Source organism: Schistocerca cancellata, chromosome 5 (genome assembly GCF_023864275.1).
Source record: "Schistocerca cancellata isolate TAMUIC-IGC-003103 chromosome 5, iqSchCanc2.1, whole genome shotgun sequence".
Classification (NCBI taxonomy): Eukaryota; Metazoa; Arthropoda; class Insecta; order Orthoptera; family Acrididae; genus Schistocerca; species Schistocerca cancellata.
In genome coordinates, this window is record NC_064630.1 from 531,448,209 (window position 1) to 531,462,140 (window position 13,932).

At 41.2% G+C, this 13,932-nt stretch overlaps 1 protein-coding gene across 1 annotated transcript in view; it reads right to left on the reverse strand.

Annotated features, from left to right (window-relative positions):
* LOC126188665 (centrosome-associated protein 350-like) overlaps window positions 1-13,006 on the reverse strand; it is a 268,811-nt gene extending 255,805 nt beyond the window's left edge. The window contains exon 1 of the mRNA XM_049930268.1: window positions 11,981-13,006. Coding sequence (XP_049786225.1) covers window positions 11,981-13,006 — 1,026 coding nt within the window. The remainder of the gene's footprint in view (window positions 1-11,980) is intronic.
* Between the last annotated feature and the right edge of the window lie 926 nt (window positions 13,007-13,932).

A 13,932-nucleotide genomic window follows, 5' to 3' on the forward strand; every position in this document is an offset into this window, starting at 1 on the left:
AAAAAAAAAAAAATAAAAAAAATAAAAAAAAAAAAAAAAAAAAAAAAATAAAATTGAAGTAAATAAATTTGACTTACAGGAAGCTTGAAATAACCTCCTTCCTTCAGGTGACTATCAATGCACCCAAAGAACTAATAAACAGCTACTACTACTTCAGGTTACCCTCCATTCAGAGGCTGTTGCACACAGCAACTGTTATATTGACTTGTGAATAATAGATTTCAGCTATCAGTCGTCCTTTGGAATTTTATTGGCAGATCTAGAATTCAGCTAGAAACTAGCCATTCTCAATGCACTATCATTTTTGATCAATGCATTGATGGTTAGTTTCTAGCTGAAATCTAGATCTGCCAATAAAAATTCCAAAGGACGACTGATAGCTGAAATCTATTATTTACAAGTTACTACTACTGCTACTACTTAGGTTTACTTTGTGCTATATCATCAGCTTCCCATGTCATTGTTTCATATTTGTAGCAATGCTACTGGTACAATATATTTTCATAAAAGATCGGTTATCCAAACATCTTCATCCCAAACTGTTTCAGATACCTAATACTCTACTGCATTTAAAAAATCCAGTTCTGTAACTATTAGAAGTGTGATGGGAATTCAGACATTAAGTCCCCCCCATCCAAAACAGTGTCATCAAGTTTCCTGCATTGCCATGCTTGTTCTGCTGTAGATGTGATTTTGATCCCTCTCATTCCTCACATACAGTTTCTCCATCAATTCTTTGTGGAGCAATATTGGTATGGCAGTCAATTTAAAAAATGGTTCAAATGGCTCTGAGCACTATGGGACTCAACTGCTGTGGTCATAAGTCCCCTAGAACTTAGAACTACTTAAACCTAACTAACCTAAGGACAGCACACAACACCCAGCCATCACGAGGCAGAGAAAATCCCTGACCCCCCCGGGAATCGAACCCGGGCATGGGAAGCGAGAATGCTACCGCACGACCACGAGATGCGGGCACAGTCAATTTAATCATGTGAATATTTCTAGCTATTGCAAGCTGTACTGTATTTTGAACTGTTGTGGATTAAGAACAATTCTATGGTAAATTCTGCCTTAAGAAACCCTACATTAGAGAAAACAACTGTTTGATAGCAACACTGACCAATTCTGAATACCAGCAGCAAATATATTTTAACATATTTTAAATGACGGGATATATCTAACGAATGTAAAACTGAAACACTGGAGGGACCAGGTAGGAATATCAACAATATTATCCAGGTAGGAATATCAACAATATTATGTAAAGGATGGATTTCTATTCACAGAAAAGATGGCATGCTAAGCTGCAGAAACTCACAATGAAAATATTTCACCCATTAAGATTATGGCCGAAGCCTTCATCAGTAGTAAGCACACATTCACACAAGTCAGCACAGCAAACACACCTCACACACATACAACTGATATCTCTAGCCATAATGCAACAGTCATGTTGAACAAAAGCAGCAATCCAGAGTGGGGTGGGGTAAGGGAAAGGTTAGCAGGGTACAGGGAGGGGTGGGATGGGGGATGGAGAAGGGTGCTTTCTGGCAGAGCAAGGAGAAACTACATTGTGGCAAGACAAGGCTGCAAGGTACAATAATGAGGAGGCTGCGGGGAGGGAAGGGGGATGGCAATGGTGAGTGGGAAACGAGAGAGGGGCAGAGAATGGGAAAAAGACTTGTGGGTGCACTGGCAGAGAGTGGTGCACAATGAGGGTGAGGGGTTGTGAACTAGGAGGTGATGTACGACAGAAAAGGTGGAAACTGTTGGGTGGAGGGTGTGGCAACAGTAAGTTACCATAGGTTGAGGCTGGAATCAATTCGGGAATGGAGAACATGTTGTAAGGGTAACTCCCATGCGCGCAGTTCACATAGCTGGTCGGGAAGGGGAGGATACAGATGGCCCGAGTTGTGAAGCAGCCATTCAAATTATCATGTGCTTTTCAGCTGCATGTTGTGCCACAGGGCAGTATATTTTGTTCTTGGCCACACTTTGGTGAAGGCTTGTACATCCCGTGAACAGCTGGTTGGTTGTCATATCAATATTAAAAGTTGTGCAATGATTGCAGCACAGCTGGTATATAACTTGGCTGCTTTCACAGGTGACCCGGCTTCTGATGGGCTAGGGTAAACCTGTGACAGGACTGGTTTAGGAATTGCTGGGGGTGGGAGGGTGGATTTGGCAAGTCTTGCACCTGGGTCTTCAAAGGGGTATGATCACTACGGCAAGGGTTTGGGACTGGGAATGGCATAAGGATGGATCAGGGGTAGGGTGGGCAACAGACCTCCACTCAAGGAGGGATGGGAAGGACCTTGGGTAGGATGTCCCTCTTCTCATGCCATGATGATAGATAACCAAAGCCCTGACAAGGGAAGTGGTTCAGATGTTCCAGCCTGGGGTGATATTGGGTGATTAGGAAGGTGCTCCTTTGTAGCTGTTTCTTGGGGGTGGTGGGAGGATCAAGGGTGTGTGTGGATATGGAATTGGAATCTGTTTGCAGATTAGTCTGGGGGTAGTGCCTGTCTGTGAAGGTCTCTTTAAGACCTTCTGCATGCTGAAAAAGGGCGTTTTTGTCACCCAAGATACACCATCCCCATGGAGCAAGGCTGTTTGGGAGCAATTTGTTAGTGTGGAAGTGTTGGCAGCTCTTCACTGTACATACTTTTGGTGGTTGCTGATTTAAAATGGGCAGAGGTGTGGATGGAACCATCAGAGAGCAGGCAGTCAGCATCCAGGAAGGTGGAACACTGGGTTGAGGTGGGCCACTTGAAGAGGATGGGAGAGAAGGTGTTGAGGTTGTGAAGGAATGAGGAGAAGGTGCTTTGGTTCATGAGTCCATATCAAGAAGATGTTATCAATGAACCTGAACCACACCAGAGTTTGGAGTTTTGGGAGGATAAGGTTTCCTCCAGATGGACCATAAACAGGTTGGCATAGGGGCGGGGGGGGGGGGGGGGGGGGTGCCGCCACATGGGTACCCATTGGTGTGCCTCAGATTTCTTTGCATACCTTCCCTGCAAAGGATAAGTAGTTGCAAGTTAGGATAAAGTTAGTAAGGTGTATGAAGAACGTGGTAGTGGATTTGGAGTCTGAAGGATGTTGGGAGAGGTAGTGCTCAATAGCTGTAAGACCATAGGCATAAGGGATGTTAATACATGAGGAAGTGTTGTCTTCAGCGATACAAAGGAATCCAGTTGAAAGGTTGAGATTGGTGGATAGTCAGTGAAGGAAGTGGTTTCTTATCTACTGTGACAAGTACACCACCTCCATTTTCCTTCAGCCTATTCTTTCAATATACACCTAAATTTTTCCCAAAAATCCTACTGCTATTAATTTCAGGTTTCAAAGTTTTCTGAACCTTTCTGGGTCACTTACAGCAGCAGTTATCTGGACTGGATAGAAAGTCTCCTAAGCTAAGAAACCCTAATGTGCACCCCACACACTGTCAGCTACTTGGGTAGTAGCCTCCATTGCGTAGAGCACACCTGACCTATTTAGGGGGACCCTACAGTTCTCAAACCTATGGCACAAGTCCCGGATGTCGCAACACAGCTTGTGACACAACATTCAAAGTATCTGGTTCAGTCCTTCCACTTGACAGAACAAGGGGGCCACGGGGCCACAATCAGCTCCGGGTACAATGCTGCAAATTGTGAGCTTCGCTGAAACTCTGTGTGCACAGATGGTCTTCTCATCTTTCTCTGCCAGTCATCTGGGAACCCAGATGACAGGCATCATTTGTCCAAACATGCATCACAATTTGCAGTTGGTTCAACCTGTTCCCTCAATGGCTGCCGGAACAGACTCTTCAGCATGTTGATTGGGGCTCCCAGGTACACACAGTGCACCTGGTGCTCTTTCCTGCCCCTTGCTGCTATTTCCCTAAGGGGTACAATTTGTCGTTGTATGTTTCAAATGCCAATGGTTAATGGACCCCACCCTTTCATGTTTGCCTCCCCTGGATGCAGGACAAAACACGTTTTGCCAAAACAGAAGAAATTAATACCACTGACTCCGTTTCAGTTCAATGAAAGACAGCACCTTGAACTTGTTGGTTAGGGGGTCAGTATAACACCCCAGGTCTTCCCTGCCCCCCCCCCACCCCACCCCATCTACCCTGTACACAACACCTAGATTAACCACTGACATGCACCTCGCAGTAATGTGGACGAATGACAGATCCAGCATATCCTGCAGAGGAGACAGGATCCAGAGGAGAGAACAGTACTTGTGGTATCTTTGGTAATGGTACCATATGAACATGACTCTAGGAAGCTCTTCCAGCAGTTTCCAAATGTTTCATAGTTATCAGGGCAATTTCCAGCTGTTAATGAACATCAACCAATACATCCTGTGTTTGAGAACAGCATTCACAGTTGGGCTGCGTTATGGCTGGTTCATTGAATTACAGCGCAGTGAACAAATAACTTTAAATTAAGCCTGCAGACTATCTTTTAACCTGCTTAGCTAAAAAATTATTAATTCCCTGTAAGAAATGAAACAAATACGAAAAACAAGATTTCTATTAAAACAGAAAAACCTGTGGCAAAAATTACTAGTTTCCTATAACTTTTTGAGGTTAATTTTGTTGTTAACAAATTTGAAAACAGAGTTAATTTATGATAAATGAAGAAAACATATACTCCTCTCGAAGGTAAAACAAGATGTAAACAGTATGTTAGTTACAATATCAGCTACAGTAACTAATGCACTTCTGGGAAGCCAAAGGCTTTAAGCAGGGACTGGAGGTTATGTTGGACTTCTGGGATGGGATCACTCTGGCAGAATTTATAGGTGGAGACAATGCCACACCCCCACTCACCCCCCCTCCCAATCCTCCCACCACCCCCAAGAGCCAACTACAAAAGAGCACCCCCCCCCCCTCCCAATCATCAAATACCATTCAGGATTTGAACAACTGAATCACATCCTTCATCAAGGCTTTAATTATCTATCATAATGCCCTTTAAGGAGGGACGACCCAAGGTCCTTCACAGTCCTCCTAAAGAAGTATTCCTTCTCCCACCTAACCTTCACAACATTGTAGTCTGTTTCTACGTCACTCCCAATCCCAACTGCCTGTCACAAGGATCATATCCCTGTGGACAACCCAGGTTCAAAACCTGACCAATCTCCCCCCCTCCCCACCCCCCCACCACTTCTTACTCCAGTCTTGTCACAGGCTTATCCTACCCCATCAGATGATGAGCCATCTGGGAAAGCAGCCTTGTCATAGACCAGCTCTGCTAAAATCACTGCACATCTTTTTATTTTGGTGTGACTACCTACTGGCTGTCCGTGGGATGAACAGCCACTGTCAAACTATAGCCAAGAGCAAAGTGGATCACCCTGTGGCACAATATTCAGCTGAACACAACATACTTTAGTTGAATCACTGCTTCATAAGCCAGGCCATGTGGATCCCCCCGTCAACCACCAGCTTTTATGCTTACAACATACACTCCACTCCCGAAATTATCCTGGCCTCAAACTACAGTAACCTACTGTTTCCACATCCTCCACCCAACAGTTTCTGTCCCCTTTGTCCTACAGCCACCCCTCCCATACAATTAAAATCCCAAATACTCAGTGTGTGCCACTCTCTGCCCACACACCCACCAGTCTTTTTTCCCTTCTCTCCCCCTCGCCTTTTCCATCCCCACCCCCCCTGCCACACTATGCCCGGCAACCTTGCCTTGCATCCTGCATGCTCTGCCCTCTGTCGGACAGTGACCCCCCCCCCCCCCCCCCAACGGTACTATGCAAACCTTCCACCTACCCCTCCAAATTGCTGCTATTGTTCAACATGACTCTTGCATTCTGGCTGGAAATAGTGGTCATTAGTGCATGAGGTGTGCTTGCTTGTGTGAATGTGTGTGTTTTCTTTTCTAACTGCGGCATTTGCTGAAACTTAAATGTGTAACAGTCTTCTCGTTGTGATTGTCTCCAATTCAACGTGTCATCTTTATGGTGAGTAACAATCTATCATTTTCAAAATACTGTTAATTTCAAACTGATATAAGTCATTGGAAATTATGTTACCACGAAATGAAACAATGAGGAAATGCAAGTAGGAGGGAGTGATGTAGGTAAGTAATGAACATCCATTACCATAGCTCTGACATCAAAATTCATCTACATCTACATGGATATTCTGCAAATCATATTTTAGTGCCTGGCAGAGGGTTCATCGAGCCACCTTCACAATTCTCTATTATTCGAATCTCATATAGTGCGCAGAAAGAATGAACACCTATATATTTCCGTACGAGCTCTGATTTCCAGGTGATCATTCCTCCCTATGTAGGTCCGTGTCAAAAAAATATTTTCGCATTTGGAGGAGAAAGTTGGTGATTGGAATTTCATGAGATTTCATGATGTCCAGCCCAAATCCTGTATCATTTCTGTGACTCTCTCTCCCATATTTCGCGATAATATAAAACGTGCTGCCTTTCTTTGGACTTTTTTGATGTACTCCATCAGTCCTATCTGGTAAGGATCCCACACCACGCAGCAGTATTCTAAAAGAAGACGGACAAGCGTAGTGTAGGCTGTCTCCTTAGTAGACCTGTTACATTTTATAAGTGTCCTGTCAATAAAACGCAGTCTTTGGCTCGCCTTCCCCACAACATTTTCTCTGTGTTCCTTCCAATCTAAGTTGTTCGTAATTGTAATACCTACGTATTTAGTTGAATTTATGGCTTTTAGATTAGACTGGTTTATCGTGTAACCGAAGTTTAAAAGAGTTCCTTTTAGCACTCATGTGGATGACCTCACACTTTTTGTTATTTAGGGTCAACTGCCACTTTTCGCACCATTCAGATACCTATTCTAAATCGTTTTGCAGTTTGTTTTGATCTTCTGATGACTTTATTAGTCGATAAACAACAGCATCATCAGCAAACAACCAAAGGCGGCTGCTCAGACTGTCTCCAAAATCATTAATATAGATAAGGAACGCCAGAAATCACTTCTGTTTCACTCAATGACTTTCCGTCAATTACTATGACCTGTGACCTCTCTGACAGGAATTCACAAATCCAGTCACATAACTGAGACGATATTCAAGCAGGCAATTTCACTACGAGAAGCTTATGTGGTACAGTGTCAAAAGACTTCCGGAAACCCAGAAATACGGAATCGATCTGAAATCTCTTGTCAATAGCACTCACCACTTCATGTGAATAAAGAGCTAGTTGTGTTTCACAGGAACGATGTTTTCTATGCCCATGTTGACTGTGTGTCAATAAATTCGTTTCTTCGAGGTAATTCATATTGTTTGAGCACAATATATGTTCTAAAATCCTACTGCATATTGACATTAATAATATGGGCCTGTAATTTAGTGGATTACTCTTACTACCTTTCTTGAATATTGGTGTGACCTGTGCAACTTTCGTCTTTGGGTACGGATCTTTCATCAAGCGAATGGTTGTATATGATTGTTAAGTATGCAGATAATGCATCAGCATACTCAGAAAGTAACCTAATTGGTATACAGTCTGGACCAGAAGACTTGCTTTTATTAAGTAATTTAAATTGCTTCACTACTCCGAGGATATTTACTTCTATGCTACTCATTTTGGCAGCTGTTCTCGATTTGAATTCTGGAATATTTACTTCGTCTTATTTTGTGGAGGCGTTTCGAAAGGCTGCGTTTAGTAACTCTGCTTTGGCAGCAATGTCGTCGATAGTATCTCCATTGCTATTGAGCAGAGAAGGCATTGATTGTTTCTTGCCGCTAACATACTTCACATACGACCAGAATCTCTTTGGATTTTCTGCCAGGTTTCGAGACAAAATTTCATTGTGGAAACTGTTAGGCATCTCGCATTGAAGTTCGCGCTAAATTTCGAGCTTCTGTAAAAGATCGCCAATCTTGGGGATTCTGTGTCTGTTTAAATTTGGCAGGTTTGTTTCGCTGTTTCTGCAACAGTGTTCTAACCTGTTTTGTGTACCAAGGAGGATCAGCTCCGTCGTTTCTTAATTTATTTGGTATAAATCTCTCAATTGCTGCCGATACTATTTCTTTCAATTTAAGCCACATCTAGTTTACACTTATATTATTAATTTGGAATGAGTGAAGATTGTCTTTCAGGAAGCCGTCAAGCAAATTTTTATCTGCTTTTTTTGAATAGGTATATTTTTCGCTTATTTTTCGAGGATTTGGGGATTACAATATTCATAATCGCTATGAAAACCCTGTGTTCACAAATCCCTGAATCAGTTTTGATGCTCGTTATGAACTCAGGATTATTTGTTGCTAAGAGGTCAAGTGTGTTTTCACAACCGTTTACTATTCGCGTGGGCTCATGAACTAATTGCTCGAAATAATTTTCAGAGAATGCATTTAGCACAATTTCAGATGATATTTTATGCGTACCTCCGGAATTAAACATGCATTTTCGCCAACATATCCAGCGTAAATTAAAGTCACCACCAACTATTATCGTATGAGTTGGGTACGTGTTTGAAATCAGGCTCAAGTTTTCTTTGAATCTTTCAGCAACTATATCATCTGAATTGGGAAGTCAGTAAAGGGATCAAATTATTATTTTATTCCGGTTGCCAACAATGACCTCTGCTGATACTGACTCACAGGAAGTATCTACTTCAATTTCGCGATGAGTTAAACTACTTCTGACAGCAACAAACATGCCACCGCCAAGCGTGTTTAGCCTTTCCTTTTGGAACACCGTTAGGTTCATCGCAAAAATTTTGGCTGAGCTTATATCAGGCTTTAGCCAGCTTTCAGTGCCTATAACGATTTAAGCATCAGTGCTTTCTATTAGCGCTTGGAGCTCTGGTACTTTCCCTACACAGCGACGACAATTTACAACTGTTATACCAATGGTACCTGTATCTACATTTTTCCTTTGTTCAGCCTGTACCCTTTGTGACTGAAGCCCTTCTTGTGTTTTCCCGAGACCCTCTAACCTAAAAAGCCACCCAGTCCACGTCACACAGCCTCTGCTACCCATGTAGCCACCTCCTGCATGTAGTGGACATCTGACCTATTCAGCGGAACCTGAAACCCAACCACCCTTTGGCGCAAGTCGAGGCATCTGCAGCCTACACGGTCGCAGAACCGTCTGAGCCTCTGGTTCAGACCCTCCACTCGGCTCTGTACCAGACGTCCACAATCAGTCCTGTCGACTATGCTGCAAATGGTCAGCTCTGCTTTCATCTTTCAAGCAAGACTGGCAGCCTTTACCACTTCTGTTAGCCACTCGAAACCAGAGAGAATCTCTTCTGATCCAAAGTTACACACATCATTGGTACCAACGTGAGCCACCACCCGCAGTTGGCTGCAGGCTTGGTTGGCCACCGGTGAGGACCAATCGGAGAACTCTTGACGTGCTGGACGTCCATTGGATCCCCACAGCCGGCCCACAACAGTGGTGCCCATCCACTGCAACCTCAAGCTGTGTAACCGAAGCCATCACAGCCTGAAGCTGAGAGCGAAGTGTCACCAGCTCAGCTTGCATCCGCACACAACAATTGCAGTCCCTGTCCATACTAAAGGCCGTGGAAAACTAAAGTATGCAGATAAACGGATTATCGGCACATGCTGTGCAACTCTACTGTAGGCCCTAACAAAAACGCACAAACTGTGTCTTGTAATACGCAGATATTTAAAAACCTATCTACCGAAGTACACAGGTGAAACTAAATAATTTGCCCTTGACTAGGAACTTTTAATATGTCACAAAATCGATTTACTTTCCGACGCAAACAAAAACGTGACAACAGTGGCTATTAGACATTAAATTTACATGCAGAAACAAAAGAAACTGAACTATTAAAGCACACAGATGGCAAATGGCATTAGGAAAGGATGTCCTGCAGAAGAGGCACTTTGTTAAGAATGACAAGTATCAATTGTGGAAGTCTAAATTTCATTATAGTATGTTCATTATACATTATTGTGTATTCGTTATAGTCAATAAATTATCTTAATGTTAATTAAACTGCCCAAAATATACCTTTTGTTGTGTAGTTACAGGACAGTTCTGATGCTGTATTAAAGAAAGAGCATGTAGCCCCTCTATTTGAGCTAGTCGTAACCTAGATTCTTCAAGTGACTCTAGCAGATTTATTTCTGCCTGGAATTGCAAATGCAAAGCTTCTGGTGGCATCTGGAACAATGTGTTGGACTGAGTTAGTATTACGAATAAATGCTTGTATAAAGAACATGTAGCAGATCTTACACTGGAACAGATTGGGATCTGAAACCTTGTGTTTCTCATGTAAGTTTAAGGAATACAGATGAATGTCGTCTTCATAAATTTTAGAAACCGCGACATATGATCTGAATTTCTTTTTTTTTTTTTTTTTAAATTAATAAATGCTCTATGCAGGGGTTCTCCCAATGTTGGTTTCCCTCAATGTCAAATACTGTATCAGAGACGGACAGTAAGCAACATTTTCTGTTATTCATAATAGTCCAGAAACTGCAAAAACAGCATGTTGATGTGATAGCACAGAAATACTGTTTAACAGAAGTTACCACACACATAAAGGCCACATGAAATTTAATGAAGCTAGCAATTTTGCCCCTGGACATTAATCCCTTTATGCATACAAAAAATGTGCAGGTTAGCTACATTTATATAGTTTTAGCAGTGAAACACTTCTGTAAAAGAGCCACATTCTTTGTGTGTACAAACTGCATTTGTTTGGTATGTGCCAAAGTGCACTAGGTCACAAACATGTAAAATGAAAGTATGTTTGGGCCGCTAAGATGTTTCTCTTAGTTAGTGAAACAGTTTAATGTTATAGTATTACAATTTTAATTCCACTGTGATCAAAAGTATGGAATACTGAGTGTTCATACATGTATGTGTCCATGTATAGTGCTTTCTTTCCTATGCTATATATGAATAATACATTTGTTTTCCCATATGGACATGGAGAATTGCTTAAGTTCATTACATATTTGTAGGTTTTCATGATCATTAACTCAATGAAGACTTAAACTCTTCCACAATAATATCTTAGACACGACTGACACATATAGCTGAAATTGTATACATCTGAAGTGACAATTTTGAAGAAATTAATGAAATTATATTCCTGCACACCACACTTCCTGACTTCTCAATGATGTCTTTAGAGGATGTGACAGACAGAAAATAGAATTCTTCTAGACAGTCTTCTATGCTGTTTCCCCAATAACTGCCCAGAATGAACTGAGGAGAATAAAACTACGGGGAGAGAACATATGTCTTTCCACTGCTCTATTATGATGTTGATATAAATAAATACTAGTAAAAGCAATTTTGTGCTTTTTTTACTGATGTCACTGTGATGAAAAAATCAAATAATACATTTGTAGAAAGCAATTTTGTGCTTGACCAGAATGAAATATTTACTCTGCAGCGAAGTGTGCACTGACATGAAACTTCCTGGCAGATTAAAACTGTGTGCCGAACCAAGACTCGAACTCGGGACCTTTGCCTTTCGCGGGCAAGTGCTCATGCAGGAGAGCTTCTGTGAAGTTTGGAAGGTAGGACACGAGGTACTGGTGGAATTGAAGCGGGAAGGACGGGGCGTGTGTCGTGCTTGAGTAGCTCAGTTGGTAGAGCAAATGCCTGCGAAAGGCAAAAGTCCAAAGTTCTAGTCTCGGTCCAGCACAAAACTTTAATCTGCCAGGAAGTTTCCATCTTGCACTTCTTTACTAATGTCACGGCGATGAAAAAAATCAAATAATATATATGTACATCTGAGCCAAAATTCATGTAACAGCCTCCTCTATTAAATGACCAATACTTACTAAATCACTGTCTCTTAGTCCTAAGAAATTGCTCTTATAATATTCTATAATGTAGAAATTTACACATTAAGAATATCCATTCCACTATCACATGATCAACATCAGATGAAACAAGTAAAGCAAGGTACACTATTACACATGTCAATATCTGTAATACAAATACCAGAAGAGTGTTTCTAAATGAGAGCAAAAAATTACCATTTTTCCTGATTCCAATACTTTGTGAAATTTATGTCTGTTGCGGCTCCAATTTGCAGAACTGCCAGAATGACAAGACCCTGTCTTCTTGGTTTCAGTTTCAAGTGGAGTTCCAGTGCACTGTATGGATGACTTTTCTGCATGACCTCCATCAGAGATGTCTATCCTTGACATTGTCTCCTTAGAGTTGTTGCTGTCTTTTGCACTATGATCTGATTTTGTCTCTGTTATGTTTTTCTTGTAATGTGTTTCATTTTCATTATTCTTTGTCCTAGTACTTGTTTCAGAAGGAAATGATGTTTGAGGAGATGACAAATGTACTGATGCTTCTATCCAATCTGCCTTGCTTGTTGGCAGTGAATTCTCCCTTTCCTTCACACCAGATAAATACGGCTCTTTGGAATTAGAAGGGATAGAAACTGTTTCATTTTCTGAACTTCTACGCTTTCTAACAAGATGCACATCTGGTAATGATAAACTTTCACTGTTATTTTTAAGGCTAGATGTCAGTGAGAGTTCTTTATCACTACCTACTATTGATGATTTAGCTGAGGATTCATGTGTCTTACCCTGGTTCCTAGAGTGCTGTGTAATATTGGTTTTATTTACTGTACTGAGGTGTAAAGATCCAATTCCTTTTTGCTCTGGCTCTTCATTTTCAATCCAACCTGCTTGTTCAGAAAAGACGTAGCTTTTATCTGATCCACTTGTCTTTCTATTACCTGATCTTCCTTCTGCATTAGATAAGGAATTCTCCTTTGAACTACATAGTTGTACTGCCTGTACTTTTTTCTTATTTTCTCTGGCAGGGGCAACAGTATTTGTTTGTACAATTGCATTCTCTTCCACCCAGAAGCCTGAAGTACACACTTCTTTGTTTTGATCTAGAGCACTCTTATTGTTCCCTTCAATACCACTTTTATCATCACCTGCCAATGTCCGATCTGTACAAATGTTTCCAGTTTTTGTTTCAACTTTGGCATCCGAGACCTTAAGGGCTAAAAGTTTTTGCCTAACAGCTGTCATGACATTGTACGGACATGGTTTGACAGGCTCTAGTTCAAGCCAATCTGTTGGTTCACCAGTATTCAGTTTGCTTCCACTACGATCTTCTTTGAACCAGGTCTCTTTCTTTGTGCTGTTATGATGTTGTTCGTCCTAAAACAAATAACAATCATTAAAAACACAGGAAAACCGTTGATGTGTTCTGGTGGTTACTCACATTACATAAAGTAATACAAGTAAGATAGTTTATACTATGTTAAGGCCAACATAAATACTTGTAATTTGTTAACAGAGGTGTCTTTCTTGGTGGTATGAAGCAAGATTTGCTAGTAATTTGAGTATAAGAATACAACCAGGACTTAAGCTTCTTGCCTCCTATTCTTCTTTTTTACTCCAGTAATCTGACATACAGTTGTGGTAATTTTATGTGCAACTGATTAACCTTGTATGAGACCTGCTTGGAAAATAACAACAGTACAGAAAAAAATAGTTAAAGTTTCATTTGCAAAATAAGTGACATTATACTCCCTATAATTTGTCTGGCACGTCACAATTTACCCATTTCACAATGAGACACCCATTTCATACTGAGATCACTATTTGCAACACACTGAGATGGACAATTAAATTTGAGTTTTTCACAATGCAACTGAGAATTTTGAAATGACTTACACAAATGCAACTGGGTAGCATCCTTGACAACTGCTGTTATTTTGAGAGGTAAAAGGTACAAATGAAACAAGAGATCACAGTGCATGCAAATTTAAACACTCAGTGGGTGGTGTTTTGTCAACCAGGAAACCAAAAGATAGTACATGCAGAAAGACCACACACACCATATACAGTAGTACCACCAAATAACCAAAGATAAAGGACTTTATCAGTACTGAAATATTAACAAAAATATGACAGCAAGCATTGATAACTCTGCCCTTCTGTTGACTGAT